Source organism: Camelus bactrianus, chromosome 2, assembly GCF_048773025.1.
Source record: "Camelus bactrianus isolate YW-2024 breed Bactrian camel chromosome 2, ASM4877302v1, whole genome shotgun sequence".
In the NCBI taxonomy this organism is placed as follows: Eukaryota; Metazoa; Chordata; class Mammalia; order Artiodactyla; family Camelidae; genus Camelus; species Camelus bactrianus.
Genome location: NC_133540.1, coordinates 90,930,327 through 90,946,349, shown reverse-complemented (window position 1 = coordinate 90,946,349; position 16,023 = coordinate 90,930,327). Strand labels below are relative to the sequence as shown.

Sequence of the window (16,023 nt, the reverse complement as noted above, 5' to 3'; positions counted from 1 at the left end):
TTTAAGTTTTCTTTTAAGGGAAAATTCTGTTCATCCATCTAGAGCAGTGGTCTCCAACAGAACATTCTGCACTGATGGAAATGTTCTGTATCTGCATGTCCAATAGGGTAGCCACTGGCTAGATGTGGCTGGTGAGCTTTTGAAATGTGGATAATGCAACCGAGGAACTGAATTTTTAATTTTGATCAATTTAAAATGAAATAACCTCATATGACTAGTGGCTGTCATATGGGATAGGGCAGATATACATTTTGACTTAAAATATGTTTCACTTTGAATATCAAAGAAGTGACTATTAAGAAAGAACAATTTGGGGGCAATTCTGGCCAAAGTTTTTCATATCACATACTCCAAACTGAAGAGATTTCTAAACTTCATTCAGTCTTCTAACTGGAGTATTTTTCTTGTTTCAACACAAGTATTTTTAGAACCGTGTTCCAGATATGTGAACTCTTGGGGAAATTACATACAATAAAAGGGAAGTGTATACGCCTGAATAAGATTCAGTTCCCAGAAGGATAAGTGGTTAGAAGCTTCCATACTATTTAAATGTGAAAGAATTTGAACTCTTACTAGTCAACATGTTTTACATAGGCATGATAAACTTTTTCTGGTAGGTTCATTTTGAGGGCTTGTTGCCTTCTTACCTAGGTTAAGGTGAAAAACGAGAACGTTGCTTTTGCCATGAAGTGTATAAGGAAGAAGCACATAGTGGACACGAAGCAGCAGGAGCACGTCTACTCAGAAAAGAGGATCCTGGAGGAGCTGTGCTCGCCCTTCATCGTGAAGTAAGTGAGGGCTTCCCTCTCAGGACTTAGGATCGCAGGCTCTTCTGCTGAGCGTTTCCCTGAGAGAAGGCAGAAGAGGAAGAGGAGCCCCCTCTCTGCATCCGCCATCCCAGTCACAGCAACAACACATAAAATGTTCGCAGTTTGAGGTCTGAAGTCAAGAGCCCAGAGTTTTTATCCTTGGGTAAATCTCAGGAAAGTGTGTGTGTGTGTGTGTGTGTGTGTAGTGAATATAAAATTATTGTGGGGATAATTTGAACTGTTTATTTGAGCTGCAGAATTTGGGAAGCAAGAATTCATTCAGAACCCCTCAGGAAGCGTGCTGCTTCTGAATTTCTGCGAGAAGTGGCGTCTGGGCACCTGTGGGTTCCGAGGAGCTGGTTCCTAGTGGTGCCTGGATGCCCAAAGATCCACCTCCTTATAATTACTGTTCTTTCTGCATTGATCACCAGAGTTTGGAAGAGAAATATGTTATTCTAGGCCATGGCTCTCTCGTGAATTCATGGGTTAGCAGTGTAGGTCAGTTAACGCATATATTTTCATACATGTCTTAAAGCCCCAGAGTATAGCTTTAGAGATTTCTGGGTGATGTAAGGTGCCTCTTTAATGAATAGAATTTATACTTTTTGATGAAATGCCCTGAGAGACTCCTTCTGCCTGTCCATATTCTCAGACCTATTTCTTTTCAAGATTAAAAAAAAAATCTGAACCCAGGCAATGCTGGCAGTAGAGTCAGCCAATTATCTTTATATAAATTATGTGCTCCCCCTGCCTTTTTAAACAATAATTCATTAAAAACTATCAAGAGCAGCTTCAGGGTGTGGATTAGATTTTATTCATTTTCTCATTCCCAGCTCTTTGCAAAGGACCTGGCATATAGTAGGGCAATTATACTATTAAAAATGAATATTAATGACATTTATTGTTGAGAAAATAATATGTGCCAGGCACTCTTCTAAAGCAAAAATTTTTAAAAATCTTATATATAATATGTTAAACATATTTTTTATTTATATTTATTTCATATATTATATGTGTAAAATATATTAAATTAATACATATAATCAGTATGTAATCAAGTGAAGATATGTATTTGTTATGATCCTCATAACAAAACAGGTAAATGTTAAGATTGTCCTTGTTGAGCAGGAACAATGAGAAAACTGAAGTTGCTTAGTTCATAAACGGTTGATCAGGGATTCAACCCCAGGCAGCTTGGATCCAGATCCCACCCAGAACCACTTACTAGGTCACTTCTGCTGCCTGTACGTGAGATAGCTGTTCTGTCACCTGCATTAGCCTGGGCATGGTGCTAGGGAGAAAAGGGCATCTCTTGAGTAAGACCCAGAGATTGCTTTCACCCAGCGCTGAAATACGGTATGTTGCCCAGAACCCACATCAGGACTGAGGCTGTTGTTCTCCCAGCTTCTGGGAGTGCTGCCAGCTGAGGCATCTAGCTCAGGCCCTCTCTGGCCGGTGCTCTAAAGTGAAGAGAACCACCTTGCCAAGACCATACTCATTCTCCAGGTACATCCTGCATCCAGTGATGGCAGAGCTCCTGGAAGCCGAAGCTTTTGAAAGACTAGATGACAGCACAACCCCTCCTCTATCCAAGTCTACTTCCTTCCTTCACCGTGGGTGTTGGTCCCAAGAGCAGTCCCCATGAGAAATGCTTAGGAATGTCTGTCTCAGTCTATTTCCTGAGACCAACTAGAGGAATAAGACATGGGCGTGAATGACTGTTATGCAAGGCAGATCTTAAAGGAGACTATGCAGAGGTCTCTGGGTTTTGGAAGGAAGGATAGGCCATATTTAATAGGTGGGATAAGGATCTGCTTTATCGGGAAGGTGTTGAGAATGGCTAACACTTATACAGTGAAACTGAAATTAAGAAGTTCAGTTTGTGGGTAAAGGGAGGGAAGTCCAAGTAAAGGGGTCAACAGGAGAGAAAGCAAGGGAGGAGGAGAGATCAGAGCATCAGGGGGAAGCCAATATCGCTGTAGGATGTTTGGAAGGAGATGAGGACCATTGTCCAAAATGTTACTGATGATGCTCTTAAGCAACTTTAAAGATGTTTTAAAACTAGATTTCTAATAAGAGGCGTCTTTTTATTTGTCTTCACAGATTGTATCGCACTTTCAAGGATAATAAGTATGTATACATGCTTCTGGAGGCCTGCTTAGGTGGGGAGCTATGGAGTATATTGAGGGACAGGTAATGAAAAAGGTTTATAAATCATAACTTTTGTATACTCACATCTGGTCTAAAGGATGCACTATTCATGATCATTTAAAGAGACATGAAAAGGGGAGAGGGTATATAGCTCAGTGGTAAAGCACATGCTTAGCATGCATGAGGTCCTGGGTTCAATCTCCAGTGCCTCCATTTTAATTAATTAATTAATTTTAAAAAATAAAGAGACATGAAGAAAGTCATTAAGAAATGAGTCTAAAAAAATGTTACCACTTGATTAAAAAAGTAATAGCGACATTTTCTTAGCTAATATTATAATCACATAATAGGCATCATGTAAGGCAGTCATTGTCATTCTCGTATTAAAGATTAAAGGAGCCCAGGCTTCAGGTGTGAACCATCTGTGTCACGTGGTTAGTATGAGGCAGAGTAAGGATAAACCCGGATGTTACTGATTCTGAATCTTGAGAAGGGAGATGAAGGAAGGGTGGGGAGTGGGGAAGCCCTGGCTGGAAAGCAGAGTGAAGTGTCTGCAAAGATGCTATTATACAAAAAGGGCATTTTCCATACAGTCAGAACCACAGGTATTTTCTGAGCTCCACCTACATACAAGGCTCCATAGTACAGTATGGGTGTTTCCTAAACCATATAAACTTTTATAACTCGAAGTATAAAAAATATAGTTTTCCTCCAGTGGATTTAGATTTGATTTCAGGAGATAATGTAACCTGCAGTTTTAAAACATTTCATTATTTAATGTGAGAACTAAATATGATGAAGTTGGCTATTTGTAACCAAATGTCCAATAAGTATTGTGAATAGTGAGCTCAGAAGAGAGGAAAGATAGAAAAATGTGATGGTCAAGGAAGGACTTGAGCTGAACTCTAAAGATGACCAAAATGTGGGAAGGCAGAGAAGAAGGGAAACGGATGTAAGATACAGCAGGGAAGTTGGGTTATGATTAAGTCTCTTACTCGCTGACTAAGAGCAGAATTTAAATAGAAGATGAGGGCAGTGGAAGAGGAGATGGGAAGGTAGCTTTGCATTAGGTTGTGGAGGTTAATGCCGAGCCAGACACTGAGACAGCATTCCCTGGGCCAGTGCTTCTCAGCTCTGGTTTCTCATCACAGTCGCATGGGGAGCTTTTATAGATGAAAATGCTGGGCCCTAATCCCAAAGGCTTTGATTTGGTTCACTTGCTTTGGGGTCCAGGAAGTGACTTTTACCTGCCTTTCAAGCAATTTTAATGTGCATTCATGGTCAAGAATCAGGGACCTGAGTAGGCAGAGACCTTTAAGCATCTGAATGAAGAGCTGTATGTTGTGCTGGGAACAGACTGTTGGATGGACCCAATGGGGGGAACCTGGAAGGGTGGAGGAGACTTGCATGATACCTGCAGAAGCATTTGCATCTTCCACCTTTGCTTCAACTGTCAAATCTTTTTTGAATATCTTAATCTGTTTGGAGATGGGAGTTCCTGCTACCTGTTAGGCACTTTGCCTGCTCCTTAAAACAGCCTTGTAAAGTCAACAGTGCACCCATTTTACATCTAGGGATCTGAGGCTCAGAACAGCTGAACAACTTGCCCGAGGACACAATGAGTGGAAGAATCAGGAGTCAAAGCCAGTTTCTCTCACTCCAGAGCCACAGCCTTCTATTACACCATGCAGCAAACCACCACCATGTTTAATAATTCAGTAGGTAAACCTACACACGGTGCTGACACAGGGCAACTCTTACATCATCAAGGCACACTAAACAGAAAAGAGTTATGACCCTGTTTCTACATGGGTTACTGTTACGTGCTATGCAAACAGGAAATGAAAATGATCATTTGGGTCATTTTTAGTCAAGCAATCAATTACAGAAGTCTGGTTCAAGCTCTCCATTGATATTGTTGCATTTTCTCCAGAATTTGCCGTAGGTATCTAAAAAAAAGTTCTGTTTTCTCCTCTTTCTATTTTAGATCTTCACATATGGTTGCCAGAAACAATCATTTGGTTGTAAACATCTTAATTTCAGTGAAGTGGTTCTTGTTTGCATCAAGTGTCCCCCTAAGTTTCTTTATGATCAGCAGCCTCATTCATATTGGCAGTATGAAATACTTTTTAGAGTTGATGCCCTACACAATGTTTATATTGCATACATTTACACTATGATAATTTACACCTAGAATATACCGCAAGGATGTGTGTCTAGAGTATTAAGAGGGAAAATGATTTCGTTGCAGAGGCAGCTTTGATGAACCCACCTCCAAGTTCTGCGTTGCTTGTGTGACGGAAGCGTTTGATTACCTGCATCGACTGGGTATTATCTACAGAGACCTGAAACCAGAAAACTTAATTCTAGATGCTGAAGGATATCTTAAATTGGTAAGACAAATTCTGTAACTTACAGTGCCACATGAGTATTTCTACGCACAAAGCTGTGTTATAGTTGCAATTTTCTTTTAATTTTGGTACATCTGTTATTTTCACTTTGGGGGATATGGCTTTTGAAATCAGCACACTTAACACAGGGAGCAATGTTACAGTTCTTTTTGGCCTAGGAATTTAATGTTTCAGCCTTATTTGTGACTCCTACTAAGAATTCACATTATAGAATGTCTTTAAAATTGAGTTCTGTTAGCATTTTTGTATAATGATTTTAAGTGGGTCTTAATAAATTCCTGCCACATATAGAGACTGGCTATGAGGAATAAGGAAGGAAGATAGTATGGCTTTTGTCCCAAGATAGCCAGTCTGTATAGGGAGGAAAGACACATGTATAAATGTTGGTAGTTTAAAAAAAATCTTTCTAGATGATTCTAAGGTACAACCTGGGTTGAGAATCACGACATTGGACTATGGGTTCCTTGAGGAGAGACTTTCTTGGCATCCATATTTGTAATGGATGGCATGCCTAATGTGATTCCCCTTGCATGTCACACTACAGAAAAAAAATGCTACCAGTCACGTAAACTGCTTTCACTATGAAACTGTAAGAGAACTGGGCAGTCATAATTAAGGAGAAACCAACACACTTTGGATCTCAGGAGGGAACCCCATCAAGATGGGGAACCCAAGCTGAGTTTTCCTGAGTCCATTTTGTCAGTAGCTCAAGGACAGTCAACCATCTCTGAACTTAACATTTACAACGATACTAAAAGTTTCTCATACCAGAACCTTTTTTATGTGGAAATAATAGTAACTACCATTTAGTGTGTAAAGCTACTGTGCTAAACATTTTTCGATCCATATGTTTTAACAGTTGACGAGGTAGGTTTTATCATCCACATGTTACAGTGTGTAATTTAGCCTTAGGAATTAAATTTATTATGTGTAATTGCTAAGCGATTTCTCTCTATAGTAAAGGAGTAAAGGAAGTCCTTTCATGTGAAATCTGGCCAACTTCCAAGAAACATTTTGATCCATTCAGGTTTTATTTTACTCATGAAAGACAGCTTTGAGAACTAGTGTGGTACTAACACAAAGCCTTAATTACTTGTCTTCTTCACAATTCCTTCATTGACAAAGCCTGTGACAGCTCTTCAGAGAAACCGTTTGGAATATTCTTGAAGTAAAACCATCATGAGAGATGCCAATTATCCATTAGATTCATTTTTTATAGCTGTTTTTGAGAAACAGGTAGTATTTATTTCTTTACTACTATAAATTCAGTATTTATAGACAGAGAGGTCCAGAGCGATCTCTTCTGTTAACCATTCTTATCCATCCAGCTAACTCACGTGCCAGCCAGCTAAATGAAGAGCAATAACTAAAGCCTTTAGAGATTAGAAAGTAAATGTGGAATATTTCCATTTCTAGCTATATCCTCAAGCTAAATATATTGAAAGTCTCTTACTACAGAAATGTCTAAAATACTGGATGAAACATGAAAAGTAGGATTGCACGCATGGCTGAGTTTATAAGACAGCGTTGGAATCCCCCCAAGGCTGGGACTCAAGCTTGAGCAGCTGCGCAGGGTGGGACTCAGACACTGACGCTGCTGTCTTGTGGGCAGCCAGCACTCCTAGGTGGCCTAGAGGTTTTATTTTAGTTTCTGTGCCCTCCGGGAACAGGAGACCACGTTTTTGGACCTGGGCAATGTGGGAAGTTGAATCAGAGAATATTGGCCAGAACCAAGAATCATACGGATTATACCCTCAGAGAAATAGAAAACGGGGAGGGGGGTGGAATTCTAATTTATAAAAGCAGAGTACATGCAAGAAAACATGATTTTCTCATTACCGGGCTCTTAGTAGAGGAACAAAAGAGAGATCCTCCACTGAGAAGACTTGGCCACAGGCTGGTCTTCATGGAGTCTTGGGTGCCCAGTCTTCAAGGGTGGAAAACCCCAAGGAAAAATTTAAATGAAAATGTATCCATGTTGGTAGCATGCCCAAGTTTCCAAGAATCAGTGTATATTCTCTCTGGAAGAATGTTCTCTCAACTCAGGATACAAAGGAGTCTGAGAGATAAACTTCCAGGGGATATAAACTCACATTTAAAATAAAATAAGGGGGTGGTTAATAGCTCCGTGTTAGAATGTGTGCTTAGGATGCATGAGATCCTGGGTTCAGTTCCCAGTACCTCCGTTAAATAAATAAATCTAATTATCCCCTCCCCCCCAAAAAATAAATAAAGTAAAAATATGTATGAGGAAAAAAGTTCTAGGAGCATTATTTGGCAGACACATAAGAGTCTCATATATTGGAGTAATCAGATACAAAATGTAAAATAAATACATCCATTGTTTTTTTAAAGTAAAAGAGGGGCTAACAAATAAGTAAACAACAGAGACTCTCAAAAAATATCTAAAGTGTTTAGAAAAAAATAACAAATAAAACTATGAAGAAATTAATATAGTAATAGAAATTCAGTATTCCATGAAAGTTTTCATTAATGGTGGAGTAGCTTGCATTGGACTAATCTTGCTGAGATTGAAAGCGTGGGAGAGCAACAAGAAATAGACATTCAAGCCTTGGAGAAAGGGACTCACACAAGGTGAAATCCACATTAACACAGCTGTTCCTTTCAAAGCACTCATTCTGTAAGGCATGGAGCATAAACCTTTAGTTAACATCATACCTAACCGTGAAATATTGAACATTTTCCATTATATTGTAAGGAAATTAAGAATATTTTCTTTCACTACTCTTTTCAACATTGGTCTTAGCAAAAGAAATGAACCCAGAAAAAGAAAGGAAAGGCCAAAGATTAGAAAGGAAGAAGCTACTGGTCTTTATTTGCAAACAACATGATTGTTTATCAGAAAAGCATGAAGAATCTACCCAAAAGGTGCTAGAAAGAGTAAGTAAATTAAGCGTGATTATAGGTATAGAGTCAATATACAAATAAAAATTGTATTTTTATAAACTAGTAGTAAATATTTATAAATGAAATTAAAATACCATTTATAGTATCAAAAATTACAAAATAATTTTAAATACATTTAATGTGTGAGACCTCTACATTGAAAATGATGACATTTTGTTGAGAAAAAAAGAAATAAATGGTAATGTTTATAAATTGTATAACTCAATATTTGATAAGACATTCATTCTCCAATTAATCCACAAATTTAAGGCCATTGCAATAAAAAAATTATAGCAGCCATTTTTAGAAACTGAGATGTTATTCTAAAATTTACACAGAAATGAAATTTAGAATAGTCAATAACCACTTTGGAAAAAAAAAGAAAAAGATTGAGGAAATTATTATACCTGATGTCAGACCTACTATAAAACTGGTAACTGAGGCAGTGTGATAATGGTGTAAGGATAGATAGCTTAATCTAGCAGAATGCAGCCCAGAAATAGACATACACAGTCAACTGACTTTTAGAAAAAGGGGAAAGGCTAGTCTTCTCAACAGGTATTGCTGAAACAGTTGGATATGCATAGGTGGAGTAAGAAGGAACATGACTCTCACCTCACACTGTATAAAATAATTCAGGGTGGATCATGGACCTATAAAACATCCAGAAGTAAACATAGGGAAGTATCTTCAGGACATGGAGTAGGCAAGATTTCTTGGAACACAATAGTAGTAATCTCAGAAAGCTTGGGCTCCTATAACAAAAATACCACAGGCTGGGTGGCTTAAACAATTTATTTCTCACAGTTCTCGACTCTGGGAAGTTCAGGGTCAGGGTGTTGGCAGATCTGGTGTCTGGTCTGGGTCCATTTCCTGTTTTCTCTCTTCACATAGAGAGAGAGAGACAGGGAGGGAGAAAGCTCTCTTCTGTCTCTTCTTATAAGGGTACTAATCCTATCATGAAGGTTTCAGCCTTGTGACCTAATTACTTCCCTCCAAATACCATCCACATTAAGGATTAGGGATTCAACGTATAAATTTGGGGGGAGACAAACATGCAGTCCATAATAATTGGATTTCATCAAAATTAAAACATTCCTGATCATCAAAATACATTGTTAAGAAAATGAACAGCCATGCCATAGACTGGTAGAAAATATTTGCAATATATAAATATATGACAAAGGTCTTGTATCCAGAAATAGACAAAGAACTCAATAATAAAAGTCAAACAACACAGTTTTTAAAAATGATCAAAGATCTTGAAAAATCATTTTACAAATAAAGACATAGGAATAATCAGTAAGCCTTATCAACAGTCACTAGGAAATGCAAATTAAAACCACAAAGATGTACGATTTCATACCCACTAGAGTGACTATAATTTAAAAGCTTGCCAATACCAAGTGTTGGTGGGGACATTTCCCTAAATTCCTAGTGGGAAAAGAAAATTATGAACTGTTTGAAGAACAGTTTGTCAGTTTCTCATAGAGTCAAACATATGCCTCTACTGTGACAAGAAATTCCACTCTTTGGTAGAAATTCTACTCCTTGGTATTTATCCAGGAAAATTGAAATCATGTCTTCAAAAGTTTTAGACAAGAATGTTCGTAACAGCTTTATTCCTGAAAGCCCCCAAATCAGAAACAGCCCAAACCCCTATCACCAATCAAATGTATAAATATATAGCAGTGTTTCATCAGTGGAACTCATCTCAGCAGCCTAAAGCAATGAATTGCTGCAGGCAGCGACATGAATGAACTTTTAAAACTATGTTGAGCAAAAAGAAGAGAGACACAGAAGAGTGTCTTCTTTATGAGTACATTTATTGCAGTCGTAGAATAGATGGTAGAAATTAATACAAGGTCTGCCTTTGGGAGGGGCATTTGACTGGAATGGGGCGCGAGGGGACTTTCTGAGATAAATGGGAGTGTCTGTATCTTGACCATGTGGTGGTTGTGGTTACATGAGTATAATCTGTATCAAAATTCAATGAGCTGTACCCCAAACACCTGTGCATTTTATTGCTTGTAAATTTTATATCAATTTGAAAATTTAGTGGAAAGATTAAATAGCAGATAATTCACAAGTAAAGAGAAAAATCAGTGAACTGAAGGATAAATTTAAGCAATTTACACAGAATATAGCACAGAGGCACAAAAAGATGGGAAATAAGAGAAATGAGGAGACTTGGGGAGTAAAGTGAGAAATTCCTAAAGTGTTCAATTGGAGGCCAAGGTAAAAATATTGAGAATGAGAGAGAAAAGCAGTATTTAAAGAAATAACGGCTGAGAATTTTCCAGAAGTTATAAAAAATACCAATTATCAGGTAATAAATCCCCCATAAATCCCAACTGAATCTAATGTTATTTATTGTAGCTTCTGTCTTTGCATAACAAAGCACTCCAGAATTTAACTGCTTAAAACAGTAAGAATCATGTATGTTCTCTCACAGGTTCTGTGGGTCAGGAATTTGGGAGTGGTTCTGCTGGGTGGTTCTGACTCAGGGTGTCTCGGGACGTTTCTGTCAAATGTTGGCTGGCGCTGCAGTCACCTGGAGGCTTGACGGACTTGAGAATCCACATCCAAGGTGACTCACTCATAGCAGACTGATGCTGGCTGTTGTTTGGGCGACTTAATTCGTTTCCATATGAGTCTCTAGGGTTGAATGTCTTCATGGCATGGTGGCTGGCTTCTCTCAGAATGAGTCATCTGAGAGACCGAGGAATGGCTGCAGTGCCTTTGAAGATATTCAGAGCCACCCACCAGCCCTTCCACTGTGTTCTGTTGGCCGCACGGGGTCAGCCCTGATTTATTGTGAGAGAGGACACCTCTGAATCCCAGGAGAAAGGGATCGTTGAGGCTGTCTTGGATGTTGGCTGTTGAAGTAGCAAAAGTGCAGAACAGAAACAAAGAGAAGGATAAAAGCTATCCAAGAGAAATGACGGATTGCATATAAAGGAGTAAAAATCAGGCTTTCAGTTGACATCTCAACAGCAACCATAGAAACCAGAATGCAGTGAATAATATCTTTAAAATTCTGAGAGAAAATAACTGACAAACATGTATTATAAATCCAGAGAAATTATCTTTCAAAAAGGGTGAAAAAAAGCCATTTTTAAACAAAGATGAAGAGTGTTTACCACCTACAGACAAAGGATGTGCTTGAGATGAAAAATCCCTGATGGAGGGTCTGAGATGCAACAGGGAGTGATGACTATAGAAAACTGGTAAACATGTTGTTAAATCTTTCAAAATATGGTATAAAGTAATAACTATCATTCTGCTATATAGTATTAAAAGTGAGAAAATGCTAAATAACTGAACAACAGCAGCATGTAAACTGAGAGTAGGCGTAATTGGAATTAAAGTGGGAGAAGATGTCAGTCATTTTAAAGGAAGTCAGCAAACAAGAAACAGAAAAGCCTGGGGAAAAAATCGAAGAGAAAATGCAAATTGAAAATAGGAAGAAATCTAACATATGTAAATAGACTTAACTCTCCAGATAAAACCAAACACTGTTAAATTGATTTTAAAACTTAAAATCAGCTATTATGATGTTTATAAGAAACAGACCTAAAACATGAGAATGCAGAAAGGTTGACGTTAAAAGCCTCAGAGAAGATATGTCTGGGAAATATTCAACAAATTGAAATGAGGCTTTCATTATGCTGGTATCAGGGAAGAAATATTACTAGAGACAGAGGTTACCATATGATGATGAAAGGTTCAGTTTACCAAGATGATACAAAAATCCTCGTCTTTTATTTACCTACTAACATGCTTCAAAAATAAGAAGCAGAATTTGACAAAACTAATGAGAAATTTTTAATTTTTTTTAATTTTAATACACCTCTTACAGAAATTGATAGAACATTCAGACTGAAAATCACTAAAACTTTAGAAGACGTGTACAACGCAGTTAATAAACTTGATATAATGGGCTTGTAGAATATTGTTCCCAGTGGTTAGAGAAAGCACAGTAACAAAATTGATCATATTCTAGGCCATTAAGCAAGTTATAGCAAATACAAAAAATAGGAGTTGGACTGGCAGCTGGCAGCCTAGCAATGCTGCTTTTAATAAAGTTCTTGGAGGGGGCATGGCAGTAGAGGTAGGGGCAGTGGGGGTGCCTGGTCCAGCACATCAGGAATGCACATCTGGATGATGGACAGTGGGCTGTCCAGACTTGGACATAAATGTCCTTGACGATGAACAACTCCTTGTAAAGATAACCTTGACCTCATTCTACAAATTTTGATAGGTGGCATTTTCATCTTCCTTTATCATTTCTTGGCAATATCAGTGAGGGGTCAGATATCTAAGGACAACAATAAGGAAAATTTGGGGTTTTGTTTTTGTTTGCGTTTTTTTTTCCCCAGCAAAGAATAACCAGTAAAAGCCTGGAAAAAAATACCTAAGTAGGAAAAGTTCTGGATTTCAAAAGTGTCTCTCTTGAGGCTATAGAGATGTGCCCTTCTGAGATAATTACAGAGGATGCGTTTGTAGTGAAGGGTGAAGACCTCACTCTGTTCTTCTTCCCCAGTTCATGAGAACTGAGAGTGCCAGCCTGGTTCAGTCCCACGTGGATCCCACCTGGTCCAAGCTGTCTCCATCAGGAAACATACTGGGTAGAGAGTAAGTTTAGCAGATACTACTGAAGAATCATGGAGATTCTCCCATGACTGTCTCTCACCTGCCCATTCAATGATTTCCTAAATCTTTCTCCACTTTCAAGGCTGATGAAGGCAGTCATGGTAAAGAGTCCTTCTTCTGGTTATCATGAATGAATCAGGGGTAATATTAAGATGTAGGACAGTACTTTAAGAGTCTAAAGAAAAACTCAGCTTGTTCTCAACCTAAGCAGAATTTATATAGTAGCTATCCTTCTTGGGGTTGCAGAGGAGAAAACTTGGTTGTAATCCAATAAATCTCAGCTGTCACTCATCAGTAAGTGTTCTGTATGATTGTGCTCTTAACTCATGTAGGTAATACACCTCATGTGATAACAGAACACCTCACTCTTACTTCTTTTACTTAGGTGGAGTATAGTAGAAGAAAATACAGTGTCAAACATTAAATGTTGACACTGTTGCCTGCTTCTTTATGATCTAGCTGCTCCTGTACGCTCATAGCCCCATGATGACAGAAACTGTGCTGCAGTATTTACCGCTAGACTTAGCACACAGCTTAGCATAGAAGAATAAGTGAAAGATCAGTGGGGCAGCTTCCTTCTCATTCCCAAAATAGGAACATGGAGGTTTCGTTCACCAACGTCAAAGTATTTAAGGTAGAGATCAATAACAAAATTGAAAAAATGGGAAGAAACCACTAAAAAAATTTGAATTCACCTCACTGGAATTTTAGGAATATTTCAAAATAATTCAAGGATGAGTGAAGATTTTTATGAATATTATGAAACAGAGTTGCATAATAGAGAATTTTACATATCAACACATGTGGGTTGCAACTAAAATGATAGAGTAATGTTTATAACCTTTAATGTTTCAAGTAGGAAATAAAAACAGCTAAAAATTAATAAGCTAAGCATTCAACTTAAGAAGATGGAAAAGGGGTAAAAACGAAAGAGAAGGAACAAAATAAAGTTAAGGAGATGAATTAATAAAATATAAAATAAAAGGATACAGAGCCAGGATGTTTTGAAAGTTTAATACAACTAACAACCTTGAAAATACTGATCAAAAGAAAAAGAGAAGAGCTACAGATAAATGTGATTATGCATGAACATAAGTACAGTTAGTAAAGATTCACATGGATTAGAAAGGATTTGGGCAACTCTGCTACTATATATGAAATGTGTATATGAATATATATATGGTTGGGCTCTGGTGAGAGCTCTCTTCCTGGTTTACAGGTGGCTGTCTTCTCACTGTGTCCTCACATGATGGAAAGAGATGTCATCTTTCTTGTCTTTTTTCATAAGGGCACAAATCCCATTCATGAGGGCTTCACCCTCATGACCTAATTACCCGCCAAAGGCTCCTGCCTCCAAATATCATCACATTTGGGAATAGAGCTTCAACATAGGAATTTTAGAGAGAGACATTCAGTCCGTAGCTCACAAGATGCAGAGAATTTACTTCAAGGGCTTATAATATGAACCTTATGCAGATTCTTTCAGAAAACAGTAAAAGATAATTTCCATCTTATTCTATGAAGCTAGTGTAAACTTGATTCTCCAAAGGAAATGCCTGAGGAAGGCAAATTAATGTCCAATCTCACTTACGAATTTAATGTTAAAATCATAAGCAAAATATTAGCAAATTGAGTACTACAATTAATACAAATGGTAACAGTGCATCTTAACAAGTTAGATATATCCCAGGAATGCAAGCATAGTTTAACATTAAAAGTTTTATTGAACCAAGTCACCACTTTAATAGATTAAAAAAAGAAAAACAATTACATAAGTACCTCAATAGATGCAGAGAAAATTTTGATGTTTCCACATTCAGTTATGATAAATTCTCTTAGCAAACTTGGAATAGAAATACATTTTATTAACCCAAAGAAAGATACCTAACAAAAATTTAAACACTGTACATAATGATGAAGCATTTGAAGTATGCTCTTAAAAATCAGCAGTATAAGCACTTCTCGCTAGTATTTTACAGGAGGTTCTACCTGGTGCACTGAGATATAGATAAAATTAAAAGAAAAATTGGCACATAAACAACAAAACTTATTTCCCTTGTGATATGATTAACTCTATAGAAATCCAGAATGTAACACCAAATTACTAAAATGTAGAGAGTTTAGTATCGATGCAGCCTGTAAGATTAATAATGCAAGAGCTCTGTGTATTTTTAAATACCAGAAATATAGCTGACAAATAGGAATACAAATGCCATTGAAAAAAAGTCTAAAAATATAACATATATTTATATAATGTAAATAAAATATAATGTAGGAATAAAGCTGACAAAAAAGTGTAAAAGCTTTATTGATAAACTTATACAAATTGATAGAAAGACATTAAAAAGGCCTAAATTCATTCTCTTTTGGGCACAGAACTAGAACTTCTGTGTGGCTAGTTGTGACTACGTGGTACAGTTCGAGCTTGCGCGATGAGAGCTGCATGCTGTGCCCTGCTGTCGGACCTGGGCTGATGAGGGTCTTCGCAGCTGGTTTCTGTGCAGCCTTTCTGGCTCCTGGCCGATGAGCACAGGCAATTTGAAGTTGGCAGAGCCTAGTGAGCCCGCATCTCTGAGCCACTGCTTGGAGGAGATTTCCGTGCTGCTCAGGAAAACCCATTATGTGAGGAAGAAGTAAACGAATGTAGAGTTTAAGCTTTTATACTTTCTTGAATATGTTTGTTGCAGTAGCTAGCATTACCCTAACTCAGAAAGATGTATTAGGTTTAAAAATAGGACGGTTCAAATCAACCATACTTCAATTTAAAAAAATTAAAAACAAAGTGAAACAAAACAATACAGTATATAAAATACATATACAAAAAAATAGGAAGGGCCAACATCCTAAAGATACCAGTAGTTCCCCAAGTGACCTACAGATCTGATACCCTTCCTGTGGCATTCCAGCAGAGCACTCCATGAAGCTTGGCAAGCTGATTCTAAAGTCTATACAAACTGACCAAAAGCCAGGAATAGCCAAGACATTTCTAAGGGCAAACAAGAACAGAGTGGGTGGGAACTCTCTCAGATATCAGAACTAATTATAATGCTCTAGCTCAAACGAATTACTAAGGGGGGTGCAAATTAAAA

General features: G+C 37.8%; 1 protein-coding gene across 4 annotated transcripts in view; it reads left to right on the top strand.

The window, feature by feature from the left end:
- PRKG2 (protein kinase cGMP-dependent 2) overlaps window positions 1-16,023 on the top strand; it is a 95,340-nt gene that overhangs the window by 57,680 nt on the left and 21,637 nt on the right. For all 4 annotated transcript variants that reach the window (XM_074346070.1, XM_074346074.1, XM_074346076.1 and 1 more), the window contains 3 exons: window positions 652-788; window positions 2,913-3,002; window positions 5,212-5,353. In XM_074346070.1, the coding sequence (XP_074202171.1) occupies window positions 652-788; window positions 2,913-3,002; window positions 5,212-5,353 (369 nt within the window). The remainder of the gene's footprint in view (window positions 1-651; window positions 789-2,912; window positions 3,003-5,211; window positions 5,354-16,023) is intronic.